This window comes from Dermacentor silvarum, chromosome 2 (genome assembly GCF_013339745.2).
Source record: "Dermacentor silvarum isolate Dsil-2018 chromosome 2, BIME_Dsil_1.4, whole genome shotgun sequence".
In the NCBI taxonomy this organism is placed as follows: Eukaryota; Metazoa; Arthropoda; class Arachnida; order Ixodida; family Ixodidae; genus Dermacentor; species Dermacentor silvarum.
In genome coordinates, this window is record NC_051155.1 from 157,148,457 (window position 1) to 157,170,678 (window position 22,222).

At 47.8% G+C, this 22,222-nt stretch overlaps 1 protein-coding gene across 1 annotated transcript; it reads right to left on the minus strand.

Moving 5' to 3' along the window:
• Positions 1-1,822: 1,822 nt before the first annotated feature.
• Positions 1,823-21,986, minus strand: LOC119440500 (uncharacterized). Its single transcript, XM_049662946.1, has 7 exons — positions 21,862-21,986; positions 21,715-21,768; positions 20,641-21,141; positions 11,686-11,809; positions 3,386-3,456; positions 3,187-3,246; positions 1,823-2,323 (listed from the first exon to the last, which is right to left on the minus strand). Exons 1-7 carry the CDS (start codon positions 21,871-21,873, stop codon positions 1,838-1,840), a joined length of 1,308 nt encoding a protein of 435 aa, XP_049518903.1. The 5' UTR covers positions 21,874-21,986; the 3' UTR covers positions 1,823-1,837.
• Positions 21,987-22,222: the final 236 nt, after the last annotated feature.

Genomic DNA, 22,222 nt, shown 5'->3' on the forward strand with positions numbered 1-22,222 from the left:
GTAAAAACAATAACCGCTCTTTGATTGAACAAACGTTTATGCGTTCTGACGCTAAGTGTTCTCACCATACCATGGCCGTTTTGTAGCAAGTGGACCCATAGTATACTCGCACTGGGCACTTATCAACGCCGATTACTTTTCATCGGGCTCATCTTGTGCAATAACAGCACACTTCCGTGCACATAAAGTTTACCAGGGCTCCGTGACCGCGACGTCATTACATGTGCAGTACTATGAACTGTTGCTTCACTCCTTCAGGTTTCACACTGCGCTGTATGCACTTTCTGCGAGAGTCACTGGTTCGTGAAGCAGCCGGCCACGGTCAGCCATGTCCGGTAAGGTGTGCTAAGAATTGTGTACTTTCAAATCACCAGGACGAAAGGTGAACTCACTGAAAGTCCAGTTGCGTAGGGCTCTCTAGCCGAGCGTGTCTTGCATATTGTGCTTGCAAACGGAGCTGCGCGCTGCTTCAAATTGCCGGGGAGCGTCTAGGAGTGGACCACTGCAGTTTACTGAAGGTTTTTCAGCACTAGCAAGACGTTGGCGGTGCTGCACTAGAAGTATCAGAGTAGGGAGGGTGGGGGCAGTTTATCAGCGTGACCGAAGGTCATGTCAGATACACCGTTGCTTTAAAGCTTCTGACATAGACTCTGCCTGTCAGTTAGCTAGCCTGTGGTTTTGTGGCGCAAAAGAAACTTAGAGAATGATGCATGGTAAGCATTAAAAAATACAAAACCAAGCAACATCTGGCCAAAGCAACAACAACGAGATGAATCTTCACAACTTCATACACAACATTCCCCAAAATCAATAATTCTTTAGTGCCGCTCCCCTACCACTTTGGCAACATTACCAAGAAACAATTTCATCCCTGCTTTTTTTCTTCGTTTCAATGGTTCTCATTTGTGTCGACCTATCGAAATTATTCATCTTCTGTTGCATAATGGGATAGTGTATATTGCGATATTCCCTGAGCAGGACAATATAGCACGCTGTATCTTTGGTCACAAAATATCTAGAGTACATTTGGAAGGTCAATTCCTGTTTCTCCTGATAGTGAAAAATTTCAATGACGCTCGTAGATTGTAGAATTACAAACCGAAAGCTTGACATGCTGTTGTGTGGATTCACCTTGGAAACATTCATGCTTCATGCCGATATTTTTAGTCTTTAGAACAGTTTCCCCTCTTAGGTCAACGTTTTGCTTCTGAAAGGCTTCGTAGTAACTCTGGCGCAAATCAGTTTCCCTTAGTTGGTACCAGCAGAATCTTTCGTTCGCAAAAGAAAATGTGTCATTTTGCAAAAATACATTTTGTCACTGGAAGGCTCACACGATAACGCCTATTTTCGCAGAATATCGATAGCAGTCCTTTTTCTTTTCTCTCTCACAGCTTCGATATGGACCGGCCTGCTTGTTTTTCTTGTACGTTGTGATTGTGTCTTTATTTGCGGTATGTTGGTTATTTGAATAGGCGGGGGAAACAAGTCCCTCTTTATTGCAAAACGTACATTGGTGACTCTATCGTCGCTATGTACAAACATTTCGCTGAAGCAACAAGAAGGTGCCACTTGCCAGTCATGACGCTTTCTTCGTGGGCTTCTCGAAACCTTCCCATGCCTATCGTAAGTTACTTAAAATGAGGAGAAAGAAGGAATTGAAGGCAAAGTTACTGCTGTTTCGAAGGAAGGCGTATTGGCGTGGTCCCTCCCAAAGCCAGATAACGTTCTAAATCATGAGGCACAGTCAGATCAAGAAAGAAACACAGTGATGCTCGGTTTTGTCTGAACGTGTTAAATTATTTAATGCGACTAATTCTAATAGGACTACAGGTATTGCTTAACGGCTCTTAGCACGGCCGAGGGTGTAGGTGAGGGGAGCGTGGAAGGCGACTGGGTGGGCACCCAGGGTGACTGGAGTCACGTGGTGCAAGGCGACTGGAGCGGCGTGGAGGGCGAAGGTTGGGGCGGCGTGCACGGCATGCACAGCGACTGGGGCAGCGTGGACGGTGTGCACGACTGGGGTGGCCTTGACGACGACCTGAGCTGGCTTTGCCACAACTGGAGCTGGGGCAACCTCAGCGGCGTTGGAAATGTACTGGGCATCGGCTGGGTTCGAGCTCTTGGTTCCTGGCTCGTTGGTCTCAACGGTGGCGTGGAAGCCGTCGGCGTCGGCGGTGTACTTGACGGTACGGGAGATGCCGTTGGCGTCGGTGTAGCTGTAGGAGCCGACCTTGTTGTTGTTCTCGTCACCGGTCTCACTCTGGCTGATGCGGGTGCCGAACTCGTCGGTGTTGTCGTAGCTGAAGCTGTATGGCTGTGGTGGCTGCAATGCGACACCAATGCGCCAATTCTTAATGATTTCGAATGCAGAATGAACGCGCGTGCTTTAGAACTGAGTGTATGAAAAAAAAAACGTTGCATATTTTATACACTGTGTAAGCATTTCCAAGATCACAAAGCGCCGACGGTATACATCACGTCCCTTTGAATGCATATATATATATATATATATATATATATATATATATATATATATACCTACATACATACGTACGTACATACATACATACCTAATATGTCTTCGTTAACGTAAAAACGAAAAACATTTGTACGGGGAATTTGCGTTCCATACCCAAATCTTTTTTTTTTCGGAGACTTCAGTAGTGGTTGCGATTTTCTCTCGCCCAAATTTATGTTTGTGATCCGCCTTTGATAGTGCTTAGTTTTCGGCACATTGCAAAGGTGCAAATAAGTTGCTCATTCTAAATGCATATAGGTTTCAGTACACGCAAGAAACGGCCATAGAAGCTAGTTTGTTGCTTTGTTGGTTTTGATGCTTATGCTGTTGATACAGGCACGTGATATGGAAGGCAAAAGGTTATATGAATTAAGATAAATAAATCTCAAAGGGGGGGGGGGGGGGTGCGGTTGTTCCACAGAGAATCTGCATGGGTCTCGCAAAACGTTTACAACGGCGTGCCATGGTCATGATTGGGCGCCATTCTGACCACATCAAAATGGAAACAAACTAGAAGTTAACCAAGGCGGCGGCAGATAAGCAAAATACCTTGTATATTTAAATCACATATATGGGCATATAGTCACAGTTCATTCTTTCGAAATCTTTGAAATCACGAAAGTCGTAAAATTCTATTTTCCCTCTCAAGTATTCGAAAATTGTCTCACCCCATCCACGTTTGGCTGCTGCTGGGCGGCAGCGAAGGCGACGACGCAGCACAGGAGAACCTGTAGTGTAAGGAAAAGGAACAGGCGTGAACAACTGCTCAGAGTAGAACCGTGCTAACGTCGCGTGGTTTTCACTACGGGTATCCTTCATTCAACGGTAATCCCCGAACGAAAGAACTGATAGGAGACGGGTACGTGCCTTGGAGAACATTGTGTCGGCGGGTGCTGGCTCCGATTTGATGGACAAGGGTAACATTGTGCCCTCCAGTCCTTATATACCCCTGCTCCTCACGCTTCAGAAGCTACGTAGTCTTCATTGACGCGCGATGCCCGTGTGGGCACTCTCCGCCAATCACAGCAGGGCGAGACGACATTCCACGCACACGCTCACAATGAGCGCTGACCATAGCCGCAGGGCACTGAGCGCTTCGGAAAGGGCTTCTCGAGCATGCAGTCAGATTGGTACGGACGCAACCGCTCTCTCCGGCGTATCATCGCGGCCGTTAAGCTTGCGAAGCGTTCACCGGTTTCGTTTTCTCGGCACGTCGCGTGGATCGTAATCTTTGCCATGTAGAAACAGTAGCCCTTGTGTCTATAGGTTCACTCTCTCTCTCTTTCTCTTAAAAGGTCACCAATGCGTGGTCCCTCCCAAATTTTTATTCGCTTAAAGATAGGAGAACAGTCGTTTCAATCTCGAATTTTTATGCGCATTAATTGTTCTGTTCACTTTAAACAAGCGAGGTTGCACTTCCACACAGAGCGACGGTGACGTTAGCTTTTCGCATGCGGGATGCCAACAATAGAAAAAGAACGAGCGTAACGTCGTGTCTGAGGCAGTGATGCGCGGGAAACTGAAAGTAATTTTTTTTAGAAGTCAACCTAAGCAATAGAGAGTGTAGGTTTCACGAGCTTATTTCTGCACTGGGTTCCATACACAAACCTTACGACCTGTTTGACTACACTGATGCGTGACTGTGTTCACTTAGCTGCACGTGAATGGCGGTGCGCGCCAAGAGTTTTACCGGGCCCAGCAAAGTTACGGCAATGCGCGTTTGCAATGGCGCAATAAAACACAGAATGAAAACAGGTGCTCAGGGTTATAAACCGTGGCCGTTGCACATAACACGCACAAACTAAGGAAATCCTAGACGACCCTGCGTTATTCGGCGCAGTTAATCTTTCGTGGCCTCGAGGGATAACAGATTAAAGATGTCATGCCGAAAGGTGCTCTTGACACACAAAAGTGACGATTCAGATGTTGCGCTAAGCCCCATGCATCGTCTGAGCAGCTCTGAAGTGTCCTTTTTCGCTTCACGGGATTCATGAAATAGAATAAGAAACCCTGTTGTGTAGCTGAGAATCGTAAGTCATGAGGTCCGTCTTAGGTTTTCTGTCGTGTACTATATTTGCAATTGATAGTGAATATGACGGATGTGGTGCATATCTAGGTAATGAATGAGAAACTATATGAAAACAAGAACTGTTTTTCCTTTTGTAAACTTGCTGCTTGGCAGACTGTGGTAGAAAGCACTACGGCTGCTTATTTTTCTTTTTTCATTTACACAGAATAAAAGAAAAGCACGCACAGAATTCAGTCACAGCTGTCATATAGGACAGCTTTGTACGACATCAATGCCGTAAAGGCATTGATGTCTATAGTTCTATCACTATAGCGTAATAAGAGCTAGTCCCCCAAATTGGCAATAGCTTACGAACGATGTTTTGATATTGAAACCACTGCTAATCCATTGTCCCTGGCATCGTTCTCTTACGTTTCTTCGATCAAATTAGGCCCAGCCATCTACTTGACGTTTTGGATTGTGCTTCAGCCCACTATGTCACAGAATCTTCAGAAGGGTCAAGGAGGTTCTGAGCTTTTAGGTGTTGAATGCAACGCTACATCTCTTGTCACGCATAGTCCCGTGGATGCAAACACGAAAACAGAACAAGGTCCATATGAGCTGCGCAACGCCTATTTAACTGATTATGAACTAAACACATTAGCTCAAAATGAACTAAACACATTACGAGCTATCGGATATATTCGACACATCATAGACATCCCTGGACGCCTATATTCATTATCATTATTATTATTAGATACAGTGGTACCTCGCTGAGTCAGCACCTCGCTCAGAAAATCTTTTGCAGAGTTAACCGGCTCGCCGGTGAATTGCTCTCGCGCGCCAATCGGGTTCGCTTAGCGAATTCACAAAGCAAATTCGATTCCTTTGTTAGAACGAGCCGTGTCTGCGCAAGGGCGCGCCCGCCCATTTCCTGGACCTCCACCTTCCTGGTCCACCATTTTCCCTCCTTGCCTAGTAAATGCTATTTTACAACTTCCGAAATTTGCAGACGAGATGGCAAAGGCTGGTGGCTTCGTATCAATTCGTCTTTGTTGAATATTTATTAAGGCCAGTGCAAGACAGGAGATGGTTCTTGAGCGCAGGTGTCTTTCCCCTCAACTAGCTCAAGGAGTGAACTGAGTAAGAAGTGCCTATAATAGTGCAGCTGTTTATAAACTCTAGTCTAAATAGCCTCCGTCCTCCACCACCTCTCTTTGCATCTAGAATATCTGGAACATCCTACTGCGCTGGCAAAGACAGTGATTTGTTGCTACGCTGCTTTAATATTAGAGTGTGATTAGCATTATTTTCCTAATTTAGGTATTTTGAGGCTATCTATCTATCTATCTATCTATCTATCTATCTATCCATCTCGTCTCTTACCCCGGCTCAGCGGCTCAAGTTATCTAATAGCTTGGATCACTAGGGCATGGCCTCACGGTCATGATGTCCTCGTCGTGCCATTGCGTCATCGTCACTCCAGCTTCATCATCCGATTCTCGTCATGACGTCATCGTCATGCCATTGCACTCAAACAGTCGTACTGTATTCATTCTCCTGCCCTCGTCGTGATGCCGCCATGGTTTTTACATAGTCGTCACTGCTGCTTCGTCTGCCGATTCACGTCAAACCATCATCACATTACAGTCGGCCTCCCGCCATGGTCTTCATACGCTCGCCGTCATCCCATTGTGGTTATACCGTTGGCATTCGATTGTCGTCATCGCATCGTCGTCACGCATTCGTCGTCGTTCATTTCTGGTCCAACCATTATGATGCGGTCGTGGTCGTTACGTCGTCGTCTTTCCAACTTAGCCATCCCATTACTCTCCTGCCATCATCATCGCGCTATGGTCATCTCACAGTCGCCATACCATGGCCGTCCTGCCGTCATCTTGACGGCCTCGCCTTAACATCGTCATCATTTCAGAAACGTCATCCCATTGTCATCATGCAATCGTCGTCATACCACCTTTATCGTTCTATTTGCGTCATTCCTTCGTCATTTTATCGCAGTTATGCTATCATCATTCAATCGTGATTATGCCGCCGTCCTCACGTCATCGTCGCAACTGCATCGTCGTCATTGCATCGTTGTCACACCGTCGGCGGCATGCCGCTGCAGATGTTCCATTCCAGCTTCGTCTTCGGACTGTCCTCTTACCACCGTAGAATCCACTGTCGTTGTTATAACATCAGCAGAATTTCAGAATCCGCTCCTCATCGTCACTTGATTATGTCGTCATATGTCGTTCGTGGTGTCATCGACGTTGTTCTTTATTCGGTATTCCATTGTCCACACTGTGTCGCCGTCATGCAGTCGTCTTCTTGCCGTGATGCTGATGACCGACCTTTGAAGCGATGTGTTATAGCAAAGTGGGGCGGTGCCGATATAGCCAAAGCTGTGGGGGTCTCACAATGACCATTACACTAAAATAATGAAGATGTGTCGCTAAATTGCTTGAATGCTAATTACATTAACATCTGCAGTCATTGTGAGATGGGTGCTGCCGAATTTTTGTTGAGTTTTCACGACATTTTCTAAGCTCAGGACACTAGTTATTAGGTTTCTCGTGGAGTTCACTGGAAAAACATGCCCTGATGAACGAACGTTTTATTTAACCAGTTCATCCACGTAATTGATTAAGTTAGTTCTTCGAAGCATGGCTTGCTTGTTGCTTAACCGGGGTTGAAAATGAAAAAAAAATCATGAAAATAAAAATAAAGCACAGTGAGCGTCACTAAGTATGGGGCATTCATGCCCTGAGCTAGGAAACTAGTTGGTAGCCTCTACTGTAATGTTAGTAGCCATGTATAACTTTTTTTGTTTCATGCTTAAAAGTTAATAGGATCGATGCCATGAGTGCTAAGTTTATTCGTTATGACTTCTTAATACAGTAAATATGAATTGAAAACATCCACATACCGACAAAAATATATCACGTGAATCACGTGAAGAAAAACACACACACACACATATATATATATATATATATATATATATATATATATTGTTACGCCCACGAAAGGCGTTTATTGAACAGCCAGCCAGGCAGAGTTAGTCGCGACGGCCTTGATCAGCTGAGCGCCTGTCGAGATTCAGCTAGCCAGCCGCACGTCGTCTTTCTCTTCACCCGTCTTGGATGCCCCACATTCTGTTAAGGCGTAAACCTCGAAAGCAGTGTCACATTTCCCTCCACGCAGACGAAGCCCACCGGGTAAGTCAAACAGGCTGTCGAGAGACGAAAGGCTTTAAACGGGCGACATGCGTAATTTCAGTCTTTGCTGACCGTCGGCCATTTGATGTGAGGCGTGCTATACGGTAAGTCAATTCGCTTATACGATCCGTGATAACATAGGGCCCCACATAGTGGGCCAGTAGCTTTTCACATAACCCACGTTTTCTGGCTGGTTTCCACAGCCACACAAAGTCACCAGGGTCATATATCACGTGTCGGCGTCGGCGGTCGTAGCGTGCCTTCGAGCGGTCTTGTGAAACTAGCGTGCGCAAAGAAGCAAGTCGTCGGGCCTCTTCAGCAAGAGAGACAGTCTCGGATAGACAAAGATTATCGTGGCTTGAAAACGGGAAGATAGTGTCCAATGTATAACGCGGCGGACGAGCATAAAGAAGAAAGAAGGGGCTGTAGCCCGTAGTTTCGTGCTGTGAGGTATTGAATGCGTACGTAATGAAAGGTAGCACGCTGTCCCAGTTCTTATGATCGGACGCGACATACATGGACAGCATGTTAGTGAGGGTTCTGTTGGTGCGCTCCGTAAGGCCGTTTGTTTGTGGATGATACGGGGTAGAATGTCGAAAACTTGAAGCACATAGACGGAGCATCTCTTCGACCACGTCTGCAGTGAACTGGCGCCCACGATCGCTGATGATGACTCTGGGAGGTCCATGTCGCAGAATGACGAAACGCAGCAGAAAAGTACACACTTCGGTGGCAGTAGCCGATGGTATAGCAGCTGTCTCACAGTAGCGTGTCAAGTGATCGGCACACACGACAATCCAGCGATTCCCATCAGGTGACCGCGGGAATGGACCGAGAAGGTCGATGCCGACTTGCTCGAAAGGAGTGCTTGGGGGTGACACTGGATGTAGTCGACCAGGCGGAGCGCTCGTCGGACGCTTATGACGTTGGCACTCGTTGCAGCTGGACACGTACTGGTCGATCGTCTGACGCATTTTAGGCCAGTAGAACCTTTCTTGCGTGCGGTAGAACGTTCGCGCCGATCCCAAATGACCAGAAGTTGGGTCATCATGCATAGCGCGCAAGATGGAAACACGGAGACTCTCCGGGACCACCAGGAGATATCGTGGGCCTGTAGAAGAATAGTTCTTTTTGTACACTACTCCGTCACGAACGCAGAAACGAGTGGATGGTGCTGATTTCCTGGCAGTAGTGAGCAGTGGCTCTAAAGTTCTGTCCTTTTGCTGCTCGATCTTGAAGGTATTAATATCAGGAAATCCGGGCTCCAATGATGCGATATAGCGATCGAAGTTGTCAGCGTCGCAGTCCGTCGTCGGAAGCGGAAGGCGCGAGAGGCAGTCAGCGTCGGCGTGCCGTCGGCCGCTTTTATAAGAAACGGTAAAATCATACTCTTGTAAACGAAGTGTCCAACGTGCAAGCCGACCTGACGGATCACGGAGATTAACCAGCCAGCAAAGAGAATGATGGTCTGTCACCACAGTGAAGGGGCGTCCGTACAGGTATGACCGGAAGCGCTGTACTGCGAAAATCACTGCGAGACATTCTTGCTCTGTGACTGTGTAGTTGCGCTCGGACTTGCTTAAGGAGCGACTCGCATAGGCAACGACGTGTTCTTTGGCGTCGACGCGTTGAATAAGGACTGCGCCGACTCCAATACCGCTAGCGTCCGTATGAACTTCTGTGGGAACAGCCGGGTCGAAGTGTCGGAGAATGGGATGGGACGTCAGAAGCAACTTCAGCTCCCGAAAACTGGCCTCGCATTCAGGGGACCATTCAAAAGGAACGCCCTTCTGAAGGAGGCATGTCAGCGGATACGCGATGTTGGCAAATCCACGGATAAACCGGCGGAAATACGAGCAAAGGCCCAGGAAACTGCGTAGCTCTTTTACTGAGCCAGGTTGTTTGAAGGCTTCGACAGCAGCAGTCTTCGCTGGATCGGGTCGTATGCCGTCCTTGTCCACTAGATGGCCCAAAACCAGTGTTTGGCGCTCTCCAAAATGGCATTTCTTCGAGTTGAGCACCAAACCTGCTTTTCCCAAGCACTCTAGCACAAGATCGAGGCGTGCGTTGTGCTCACTGAACGTGCGTCCGAAAATCACTACATCGTCTAGGTAGCACATGCACACTTCCCACTTCAAACCACGCAGGATGTTGTCCATGAAGCGCTCGAAAGTTGCAGGTGCATTACACAGCCCGAACGGCATCACATTAAATTCAAAAAGTCCATCTGGTGTTACAAATGCCGTTTTCTCCTTGTCGGTCTTGTGCATTGGAATCTGCCAGTACCCCGACCTCAAGTCCACAGAGGAAAAGTAAGATGCTGATGAAAGGCAGTCGATAGCATCATCGATACGTGGAAGAGGATACACGTCCTTTTTAGTGATGGTGTTGAGACGCCGGTAGTCTACACAAAATCGCCATGTCCCATCTTTCTTTTTAACCAGAATCACTGGCGCTGCCCACGGACTGCATGATTCTTGGATTACATTCTTGCTTAGCATGTCGCGGACTTGGTCGTTGATCACCTTGCGTTCCGATGGTGAAACTCTATACGGCTTCTGTCGCAAAGGCTGAGCAGATCCCGTATCTATGCGATGGTGTATACGAGAAGGAGGAAACGATGGTGGCCCCGCTTGCTGCGAAAAGTCAAACAGTGCGGCATGTTTTAGCAGAATATTCGCCACTTCATGACGCTGTTTAGTGCTCAGCGACTTGTTCACCATAGCTAGAATGGAGGAGTCCACAGCAGGGCATGCATTAACGAAATGGCGTTCATCCGCAGAATCAGGGGCCTCTGTAAGAATGGCGAGTGACAGCACTTGATCTTCATGATAGGCAGCAAGTTTCAGGCCCTGTGGTAGTATTGCAGGTTCACTGGAACAGTTTATAGACCATAAGCTAGTGCATCCGTGAACAACTGACAGCGTGCAATGCGGTATCAGCACATTCCGCTTGATGCAGCTCAGCCGAACGGGTTCGACGAAAGCGTCAAACGTTCTGTCGGTGGTAGGGAAACAGGAGACTGAAACACAGCTTGCAGATAACGGAGGCACAACTGTATCCCTGGATACACAAAGCACACTTTCGTGATACGGCGGGCTCTCCATAAACGCAGCTGAAAAGCTCGTACCTACACTAATTTCTCCCGTCCCACAGTCGACAGTGGCGCCACACAGTTTCAAAAAATCAAGGCCCAGGATTACGTCATGCGTAGAATGAGGTAGAACAGCGAACTCTGCGTTAAATATCTGACCACCCAAAATAACGTCCACATTGCACACCCCGACGGGATGCAATAAGTCCCCACTCACTCCGCGAAACGTATCGGCACGGTCCCAGCGAAACATCACCTTTCGTCCTAGGAGGCTTTTAAACGCAAGACTCATCACTGAAACGGTTGCTCCCGTGTCCACTAAGGCCATTGTCGAAACTCCGTCAATCAGTATAGACACCTTATTTTTAAACATAGAAATGGGTGGAGGTATCTCAGGCGACATCGAAGATTGTCCAGCGACCTCACCTCCAACGGCCGCGCTGACTAGTTTTCCGGAGGTGGCGACGGGTAGCGACGCCGCGGAGACGGCGACCGGCTTACGCGAGGAGCGGGTGGTGGTGTCAAGCTGCGGTCAGATGCTGGAGAACGGTTCCGCAGCACCTCCGGGCGCTGGTGAGGGATGCGTCCTGGATATGCGTGCGAGGGTGAGTACGTTTCATGTGGAGTGCGGTACCGCCTAGACATCGTCGATCGCTCGAACCTCGGTGGTTGGCGGCGATTGCAGTACCTGGCAATGTGACCTAAGTCGCCGCAGCTATAGCACACAGGTAAACGACGATCGATGAACTGCGCCTCGACGCGCTCAGCCGTGGGGGGTCGTGTAGCAGAGTGAAGTGGCTGTGCCTGCTGCACAGGAGGGACGGTCGGCCAGTGTGCAAACCTGCTATGGCGAGGGCGTTCTTCATGTCGTTGATCGGGGGTAAATGCGCCCTGACGTGGCCCTGGAGCTCCTCTGGGGTGAATGTCCGTGACACAGACCGACGGCTGCCACGAAGTGCACGGTGCTGCAGGCGACATGGGTTGCGGGGAGTAGGCAACGGGTGGTTGCATGGCGTTGCACGCAAGCACCTCGTGTCGCAGCAGTTCTTCGCGCACGATCTGCCGTATAGTGGATGAAAGATCGGCGGACGGGCTCTCATCGACGCTGGCAACGGTTGTCACATTTGCCAGTCGTCCAAATTTTGGCGCAATGCGACGTGTCTTCAACGTCTCAAATGTACGACAGTGACGTACGACATCCGAGACGGAATCAACGTGTTCCCTGCCTATCAGGAAATTATAGACATCTTCTGCAATTCCTTTGAGGAGATGTCCAACTCGGTCTTCTTCAGACATCTGGGAGTTCACTATTTTGCACAGCTTGAGGATCTCTTCTATGTATGTCGTGCAAGTTTCTCCGGGAGCTTGCGCTCTTTGAGCTAGTGTTCGCTCCGCGCGCTTCTGTTTGGCGTAGGAGTCGCCGAAACACTTCTTAATTTCTTCAACGAAGCGCTCCCACGTTGTTAGCGAGTCTTCGTGGTTTTCGTACCACATCAGCGCTGTCTCACTCAGAAACAGTACGACGTATTCAAGCTGAGTGACAGAGTCCCAACGGTTGTATCGGCTCACCCTTGCGTAGTGCGTCAGCCACTCGTCGACATCTTCGCCCGCTTTTCCCGCGAACGAGCGTGGTTCCATGTAGTGCTGCAAAGGTCCAACCGGCGTCGACCTTGGAGCAGGGACAACTAGAGCTGGCGTTTGTCCACTTCCGTCCTGAGCCATGGGGACAGTCGCAGGCAAGAGACCGGCAAGACGGCGGCTCCGGCGAAGTTCTAGGTGTTGCGACTCCGTGGTACGATGTGTCGTACCCAGCACCTCCACCACTTTGTTACGCCCGCGAAAGGCGTTTATTGAACAGCCAGCCAGGCAGAGTTAGTCGCGACGGCCTTGATCAGCTGAGCGCCTGTCGAGATTCAGCTAGCCAGCCGCACGTCGTCTTTCTCTTCACCCGTCTTGGATGCCCCACATTCTGTTAAGGCGTAAACCTCGAAAGCAGTGTCACAATATATATGTGTGTGTGTGTGTGTGTGTGTTGGTTTTCTTTACGACATCTGTTTGCAAAAAGAACACTTTCTAATGCAGGTGCAGGTGTCCTTGTACTGTAGCTTGGTCAGGTATGAGGCAATATCTAGAGCAATTGCTACGCACATGAGCTTCAGTTGCGAGAGGCAAGTATCTTTAGCATAAAATAGAAAAGACAGCTCTGGTCATCAATTGTAGGGAACTAATAAGTACTATATTACATGCACTTTTTGATGTGGAATACAGATAAATGTTGTCCCATTTCGGGCATACAAATGGTTCAAGCAGAAGCTGTGATCGCCATAGGTAACCTAACGTTGGATCGCGGAACAAAACCACCCTCTTCACGTGAGGTTTGCTAAATCAGCTTTTATTATTAAACATACAGGTTACCTCTCAAAAATATTTTATTCAACGCTTTTCTGTCAATCTCATTACTTAATGCATTTGGAAAGATTTAATAAGTGACTGTTGTGTTAGTGTAAGGATTCTCAGCCATCGTGTTTGGGCCATTTCTTGTGCGAATGCCTGTTTTAAGTTTCCCATTCGTTTCTTAACGGAATTTAAGGAGATGTTGGTCACTAAAGGTAACGCCGGGGGTTCCTATTCTCTGATCATGATGATTGTGCTCAAAACAATGATAACAGCAGAAACGAGTAAAAATGCTGTCACACGAATTCTAAAAGTTGCGTAGGAAACAAATGTTCCTAAGATGTCATAAAGCATGTACAACCTTTTACAAAAAATATTGCGCAGGCCCCACACACTATAGGAACCCATGTTAGGCGAAGCACATTGCAGGTAACTGGCTATCCAGCATTGCTTGGGGTTCCGCAAAGCTTTATCAGGTGAACGAACGCCTTTGTGTAAATCGAGTAGTTGTGTGTGTGATGCGAGCATACATGTGTGATGCGAGCGTACGTGTGTGTGAAGACAGCAGCAAGACGACGACCACGTTGACGGCGACCGTGTGACGGTAACGGGACGATTCTTATTGGGACCATCTGCTGTAAAGTCATACATGGCTATTGTTGAGTTCCGTATAGGTACTGAACGGGTGTTAGCGAAAGAAATGCGGATTGTGACGTAATCTGCGACTTACTGTTATACACTCGTACGTTACTTATGTTTTTGCGGTGTGGTTATGTTAAAACGACATGAAAGCGATGCAAAGTGGAACGGTTTCTACTTGGAGCGTTGGCTGCTGCAATGGATGTACTGAAGAATGCGGGCCGATCCAGAGCGCCCAAAGGGCGAGTTCTCGCGAGGTAAGAAGACGAGAACGTGGTTCGGGACGCAGGCGCGAAACGTCTAAAAGAGCTAGCCGGCTTCGCCACCAGAGGAATATGCTCGCGATCGTGGCCTAATGGCTAGAGGATTCGGCGGCTGGGCTCGAAGGCAGATTTCCAATTCCACTTTCACTCACGCATTTTTTATTAAGGCGAAAGTCTTACGCGTCTGTGTCTGCTGTTACCTTGGTGGTTACCTTGGCGAAACTGCGCCGTGACGAAAAATGGCCGACGCCGCAAGGAGTAAAAACACGTCAACAAAATGCTCGGATTGACGTCACATTTCTCACAGAGATTCTTGTAATCAAAGTAAATTAGCGGCTTTGAAAAGAAAATTTGGCACATTTCAGCCTGGGCGGAAATTGAACCCGGGACTCCGGGGGCGAGACGAGCACATTTCCCTGAAGCCACGGCTGCTCCACGGTTCTGGCTGACTGAAGGTGTGCCTAGTGCGTGCCTGACTGCACGCGTCACAGAGACGCGCCCATTCATCGTCGTTCTCTGATGTCGTTCATCATGCCAGCGTTTCCATGCTGCCCCTCCCTCTGCGAAGGCGCTGACGGCACTGGCCAACTACCAGTAGGTGCAGCCATTGCGGTGAGCTCCGTCGTGCGCTCCCATGGACGATTCTTCGACTGAAATGGTACAAAAAAAATTAGGCAAATGTTAGAGGTTTACAAAACGTGAAGGCGAAAGCATGATTGCATACTTGGCTCACAGTAGCCACAATTCTTAATGAACATATCTTAATCGGAACAAAAAGTGTGCCAAGAGTGCAATCAGGCTTTCGCCTTAACCTTTTACAAACGTGTAACACTTGCCTAAGTTTTACAGTGTCGGGACACCAGAGAGACACAACTTCCTATTGGCCTCCTGCAGTGCCTGGATGGAGGCAAAGAATGCATTGGATTAAAAAAAAAAACTTCGGCAATACGAGCAAACAACTGATACACACACAGAAAAAGAAAGATGTATAAGGGTGTTCGCAAACCCTTCGGTACCCTTAAGGGTCTGTTTTGCCATGGCCTGAAATATGCCCGAGACATTGCAAACGCTATATGCAATTCATTCATTCTACCCGGTCCTTTTCATATCCATATCTATGACCGAGCTTCGTCCAAAGAGTTGCGTCTGTTCTTTAAAATAACAAAGAATACGGTATGGCACGAAGGTGCTTATGAGAACAGATACTTAAACTGAGCGTGCCGGAAACGCCAGAACTCCTAAGCAGAACGAGATGAAAGGTACCATAACAAAAACTTAGTACACTTATAATATTGCTCATTTCTCCGGAAACTGTACTATAGTATGCGTAGCAATGTGTTGCATTTTTTTCCTGATCGTCATGCACCGAATATCTTTGCGAATGACAGCGGTCAGCCGTAAAAGGCATGTAGTTTTGCCCAAAGCTTCTTACGATGAGGGCCATATTTTCTTATAATTTAAAATAAGATAATCTGTCCTCATCAGGTTCTTCCCAAAAGTTATCAACACTGTCAGTGTTTTTCTGTTGTATGCTATATCTTAGTATAGGTGGTGCCAAGCCGAAGGAAATCAGTCGTTGTCATTGCAGAGCAGCTGGTTAGAATCTGTACATTTAATTCCATGCCGGAGTCTGTGTCATTTGATTTATTTGCGTAAACTTTATTGTGTTGTCGATTAACTACTGTGTGATCGGTTTCTTCATAAACAATAGATTATTCAGTTAATAAAGAGTTATCAGACAGAATCAGTTGATGCGAAGACGTCCCGACATAACCCACTTACACAGCCCTAGCAATAATCAACCTTCACGGATGCATCTCCTTTTACTCAGGCGGAGCTTACGTGGGTCGAAAATGAGGATGAGTGAACAACAACACAAGGAAAGGTGCCGCTGCACTGAAATCGGCCCAAAGCGTTTATTTATCTATCCAATGCGAGAACTGCCCTTCCAAAGCAAAGTTCAGGTTGCGATAAGAACAGGCTGCCAGGCGAAACCATAAGAACAATCGCTATTCAGAGCTCATGCAGGTCGGCAAACTCACTAATGAATCGACTCACTCAGTTCCACTGCGTCAGACAACCCGTGAGTCTGGGGCTCAGTGAGCCCAGCTGAGCAAAATACTTGCCAATCTATTCCTAGAGAAACAGGCTGGGTATAATTTTGGTAAATCTGAGTCCGAGCGAAGGGGCCCTAAGTAAAACATATATATTGTGATTGAGTCTGACCGAGTTCCATTTATTTTCTCAACGTATGCCATCAACACGGGAGACGGAAGAAGACAAAGCCCACTGTGCCAAACCTGTTTTGAGAATAGCACCAGAACAATGCTGGATGACTTCGAACCAGAACCAAACAGACACTTTTTCTTATTCGGCACCCTCTAAATAACAGAAAAATGATTGCGCGAGATAAAAAAATAATAAAATGTCGCAGTTTCGCCCTATAGGTGAAGCATCAATTGCGATAGCAAATTAGTACAGGGTTATTCGGAGTAGCGATAGTAGTTTTATCGGCTGCATAAACTTAGACGCATTCGCTTACTAACTGAATTAACGAGCGTGGTGTCAGCGCGCCCAGGCAAACATGAATACATTACACTCGATGACCGCAAACAACCACTGTAAAAACGCTGGCAGCAAGCGCAGCCGCCGCAGCGAGCGAAGGTTCGTGCGGTCTATCGCTTCAACGGTAACTGAGCGGCCTAATGCATAGCGCATACAAAGGTCAGAGTCGTGTGGAGATCGCTTTCAAGATACGGTGTGCGGGACAGCCCGCACCGGCGCAAAGTACAAACGCAGTTGATGGCAGAGTAGAAGCTGCCCCCCATCCCCTCCCTCCCGCGCTGCCTTCCCACTTTCCTCCTTTCGCGTGGGACATTGAGTGGCCAGTTCCCCTTGTGCCCGTTTGCAAGATACGTATTTGGTGCCGCAGTCCAGCGTCACCCCCCTCCCACCCTCCCTCCCATACCCCCACGGCCTTTCGCACGACGGAAGTTGCGTTTGCACTCCGCAGTGCGTTCGCTCTCAGTGATAGCGCACGTCTCTCACGCGCTTTCACTCGCACATACGGCGCGCGGCGAAGATTTTATCGCCCTTTGACTTTATACGGAACCTCACTGCGACAGCGACGGCGACGCCGACGGCAGAAATCCGCTTGAAGTGTCCATGTAATTGCTATCGCAATAAAACAATCTTCAGCAGTGACAAACCATAATACAATGCTAAGCATGATGATTTTGGAGATATGCGGGTATGTTGGTGTGTGTGTGCGAGGGAGCTAACGGTCGGTGCTTGCGTAGGCAGCAAGCACTTTTGTTCGTGCTTACTTTTTTTCCTGCCTTTTTGAAGGAAGAGCGCATCGAAACAAACGTACATAATGGCAAGGTCGTGAATTAGTGCGCGCTCGAGAACTGCGCTTGGAAAGGCTTCCACACCGTTGGCGTAGGGAACGCGCGGTAATCAAATCATTTCAGTAGCCCAAGAAGACTTTACAAGAACTTGGCTACAAAGTGGACCACCTCTGAACTTCAGTCTTTAAACTTGGACATAAGGAACCTAAGCTCCTTGTTCATTTGTCCGCACTTAGGTTAACTGGGCCAAACAGACTCTACTCGTGAATAAAAAGGTTCATATCTATTGAGATCACCTAGATTCAGCTGCACTTTTAGTCTGCCGAACTGCAAATTATCACGGGGCCACAAATGTGGCACCGACTCACTCACGAGTCGACACACTCACCGACCGACCGACCGACCTGTGTGTCTGAGTGAGACCAGCTGAACAGAATTTTAGTGAGTCTGAGTTGGATAGAACGTGGGTGAGCAGAATTTTGGTAAATATGAGTCCTGGTGAGGGCCGGCTGAACAGGGTATTGATGAGCCCAAGTCCGCGCTAGGCCAGATTATTATGATTTTCGAGAGTCTGAATCCTAACAAGGGGAAGCTCTGAGCGAAAAAAAAATTATACTTCTTCAGGGAGTATGAGGGGGTTCCGTTTACTTTACCGACATGTAAAACGCACGAGAGAGGCGTAATATCTGCGTCAGTTTTTCTGTCAGTCATGCCTTTTCAGGCTTTTTGTCCGTGCTCCAAACGTCTTAGAGATGTTGAATAAAGCTGAATTGAATTGAATTTGTTTTTCGTAAAAGCTTCTACCGCATAAAAATTCAGTAATTAGTGCAGCATTGTGCGCCTCAACTTAATGCTTCATTTTCCCAGTTTAAAGCATGCTCTCCGTACTCGTAGAATTATGAAGCGACTTGCCCAGCTTCGCATTCTCTGTGCTGCTCGGTGTTGTATACTTTGGCAATCTGCTGCTTATTTGTATACTGTAGACTTTGTTTTAGGCATATATCAACTATCCTAACCACCCGCCGCGGTTGCTTAGTGGCTATGGTGTTGGGCTGCTAAGCACGAGGTCGCGGGATCAAATCCCGGCCACGGCGGCCGCATCTCAATGAGGGCGAAATGCGAAAACACCCGTGTACTTATATTTAGGTGCAGGTTAAAGAAACCCAGGTGGTCCAAATTATTCCGGAGTCCCCCACTATGGCGTGCCTCATAATCAGATCGTGGTTTTGGCACGGAAAACCCCATAGTTTAATTATAATTTAACTATCTTAACCCCGCATCAAATTCTCTTTACTCATGTGCACTACATGTTTTCGTCTCTTGATTATGTTATGCATGCGTCCGCTATCCTAAGACAACTCCAATCAAAAGGCTTGTATTACAAAAGTACTTTCCGAAGGCTCACCTTTGTACTTGACGCATTTGCGTGTAAGTCTAAGTGGTTCAAGAATATATATAAAAGAGCATGATGAATTTGGTTCTTGTGCTTCAAGCAAAATTGCACGTCTTTTGCGTAAGGCGTTACCACACCAGTCGACCTCGAGAAGGCCATTGCTTGGGGCGAGAACGTACCGGTATGTAGCAAGGCCGAACGCGACTGGTTTGTAAAGGCATCGCCTACATAGTGTGGCACGCACTAGACTCCACGAAGGCAGTATAATCTAGCACTAAAACACTATTGGAGTTTTCCTTGAGCAATTAAATTTATTTTTATGTGTGACTGTGCGCCAAAGTCGAGAGACCAGACTCAAAGCATTCAACTTAAAAATAATTTTGCTGCCTATGGGGCAGTCCAATGCCGAGCAGGAAAAGCACTTGTAAGGCACTGACCCTCCTGGAACCTTGATGACCAAGCAGGCTTTTTATTCTACCGAAGAATTACGGAGTATATCTATCATTAGAGCGGGTCGTGAGTCGTGGGCAGCAAAGCTTTGTCTTATTCTCGTTCCCGTCGCCAGCATAATGGTCAGAAAGCAATCTTATAGCCATGTGTGCTTGAATACGATAAATATTGTCATTTTCATTTCTATACCTATATTGTAGCATTTCCATATTCCACTTCTACTGATGTTTTCCTTTTCTTTAGCTTCATTACAGTCTCCACGCATTTCGCTGTTACTGAGCGCGTTTGCTGGTATAGCTGATGAGGGAAATTTTTACGAGGTTGCTTCCAATTGACAGAACGCTCATGCTCCGAAGTGACGGTGACAAGAACTTTTATTGGTCCTGAGAAACTGGCCAGGGGGAGCCGAAGGCTCCCTCAGGTCAAGTCGGTGGCTCCGCCCACGATGGCACCGGGAGGCGAAATCCCGTTTAGATGTCGTGGGCCCTCTGGACTGCCTGGAGCTCGATGTGGTGGTGGTCGCTTCTTAGGAACTCCTCCCACTGTTCCTTTGTGGCAAGTATAGAGTTTTCGATGGCTGAGCACAGCCAGAGCATATGATCAAAAGAGCATGAATCGGCTCCGCATTTGGGACATGACTGCGGGAAGTGTGGGTCCATCCTGCTAAGGGACCGCGGAGTGGGGTACGTGCGGGTTTGCAGAATTCTGAGCGTGCTAGCTTGTGGTTTATTAAGTTTTGGGTGAGGAGGAGAGAACCACCTCCTTTCCAAACGGTAGTTGAGACAATTTCATGAAAGGTCAGCAAAATTTTTAGTTCTTTGCATTTATATCAGGTGGCTTTCTCTTACTTACATTTATTTTGCACATGGCGAGTTCCAGCGGCATTGGGCCAACACACGCTAAACTTTATGAAGCATCACCGGTGCCTCATGGTACCAGATCCCTATCGTCAATGGTTTGGAAATACAAAGGCATCACACATTCGCATGCTAGAAGCAAGTGGTCTCTTGAAGAAAGAAATCAAAACACAGAACTCTCGTCATTATATGTAACAGCAATATTTATTCTGGCATAAACGGCAACAACGGAATACATAAGCTCTGATAAATCAATTATACGTCTATACGTCAGTAACAAGACTCAAGAGAGACTAGATGGCGACTTTCTGAGCCTAGTAAAGAGCTACGGTGGAAATGTGGAAAAGTTTCGTTCGTATGCATTGAGCCAATTTAGAAAGTAATTAATTTCTGCTGACCTATAACTTCCCTGCTCTATTGTGACGGGATGAACCGTTTCAGAACTTCTTAAGCGCTCTTGGCGACGGTGAAAGGAGCTGGGTGGACGACAGCGACTGGGGAGCCGGCCAGGGCGTACTGGGCTGGGTGCAGGGCGTACTGAGCTGGGTGCAGGGCGTACTGAGCTGGGTGCACGGCGTGCACGGCAACAGGAGTGGCGTGTACAGCAACGGTGGCTGGGGCGGAGTGCACAGCAACGGTGGCTGGGGCGGACTGCACGACCACGGGCTTGGCAACGACGGCGGCAGCTGGGGCTGGGGCAACCTCGACGGCGCTAGAGGTGTACAGGGCATCGGCTGGGTTGGAGCTCTTGGTTCCTGGCTCGTTGGTCTCGACGGTGGCATGGAAACCCTCGGCATCAGCGGTGTACCTGACAGTACGGGCAATGCCCTGGGCGTCGGTGTAGCTGTAAGAGCCGACCTTGTTGTTGTTGGCGTCACCAGACTCCTCGCGGGTCAGCCGGGTGCCGTACTCGTCGGTGGTGTCATAGCTGAAGCTGTATGGCTGAGGTGGCTGCGCGACACAAGCAAAGTTGCCCGCGCTTAGTATATGCCAAAGCTGGATGCATCTCTATAATTGCTCCAGCATGAACAGTTGCTGACATCGATATAATTAAGAAGTAGTGACATTCTACAAAAAAAAAAAAACGTGGACCGGCCGACTAAAACATACGGCACAGCGTTTCTTCGTAACTTCTGAAAATGTAGCAAGAAGACAATAATTATTCAAGTTTCATTAGACGACCCTATTGTACTTTATGCACAAGGCACGGAAGATAAATTTGCGCATTTGCTTATCTCATCTCCCGAAATGTTTGGCGACGACTTGTGATTCGATCGAAACATCAATTACATGCACCGTTGAACGTCATTTCGCTTACTGATTTTTATCGATCAGGTGTTTTTGAATCTCTTCTCCTCTGCATCTTCTCATTAGTGCAATGGCGAGTAGTTTTACGTTTTGTATGAGTTATGCGTTTGCTGGCTCATAAAGTGTTACAGCCTAAGGTTGAAATGAAGGTTCAATGATAGACGTGCGCGGACGCTACGACGGAGAGTCATTGCTCTAGAAATAGTAGTAACTCACGTAGTCCTCAAGGGGAGCCGCAGTGGCGACGGCAACGAGGCAGAAGAGGGCGACCTGTAAGAAAAAGCGCCCACGAATGAGAAACCAGTAGATCAGAGGCGCTAGGTCTTAAGCCTGGCATGGAGATGGAAGAAGTATCCACGGCACCTTGGCAAACATGGTTGTAGAAGTAGGAGTGTTGTTCCTGGGATCAGAACTGACTGACTGTTCACGGAGAAGTGCTCGCGCTTTTATACCTACTCAGAGCGCATTCCCAAATTGCAGAAGACTGGGACGTGATCCGCTAATAAAATGAAAGGATGAAAAAAGAAAAAAAAACGAGCTGACGCCATGCGCCGAGCTTCGAAGCAAAATCTGTCGCACGCGACGAGTGCGAGGGTGTGTGGCAAATACCTTCCACAAGGCCGTCGTAAATGCCAGACTTTGAAGAGTCACTGACTCTTGGTCAAGCAAGTTTCACTCTCACTCGAGACGTTTTGTTGGTGAGCAGAGGCCTTACTCCTAAATA

What these genes read in the sequence shown, in the direction of transcription:
- LOC119440500 (XM_049662946.1), bottom strand. An exon ending in TCACCGTCGCCAAGAGCGCT is followed by an intron (nt 11,810 to 20,640) that starts TAAGAAGTTCTG and finishes TGTCGCCTGCAG; the next exon opens with CACCGTGCACTTCGTGGCAG. An exon ending in AGCAGCCAAACGTGGATGGG is followed by an intron (nt 2,324 to 3,186) that starts GTGAGACAATTT and finishes GTCGCATTGCAG; the next exon opens with CCACCACAGCCATACAGCTT.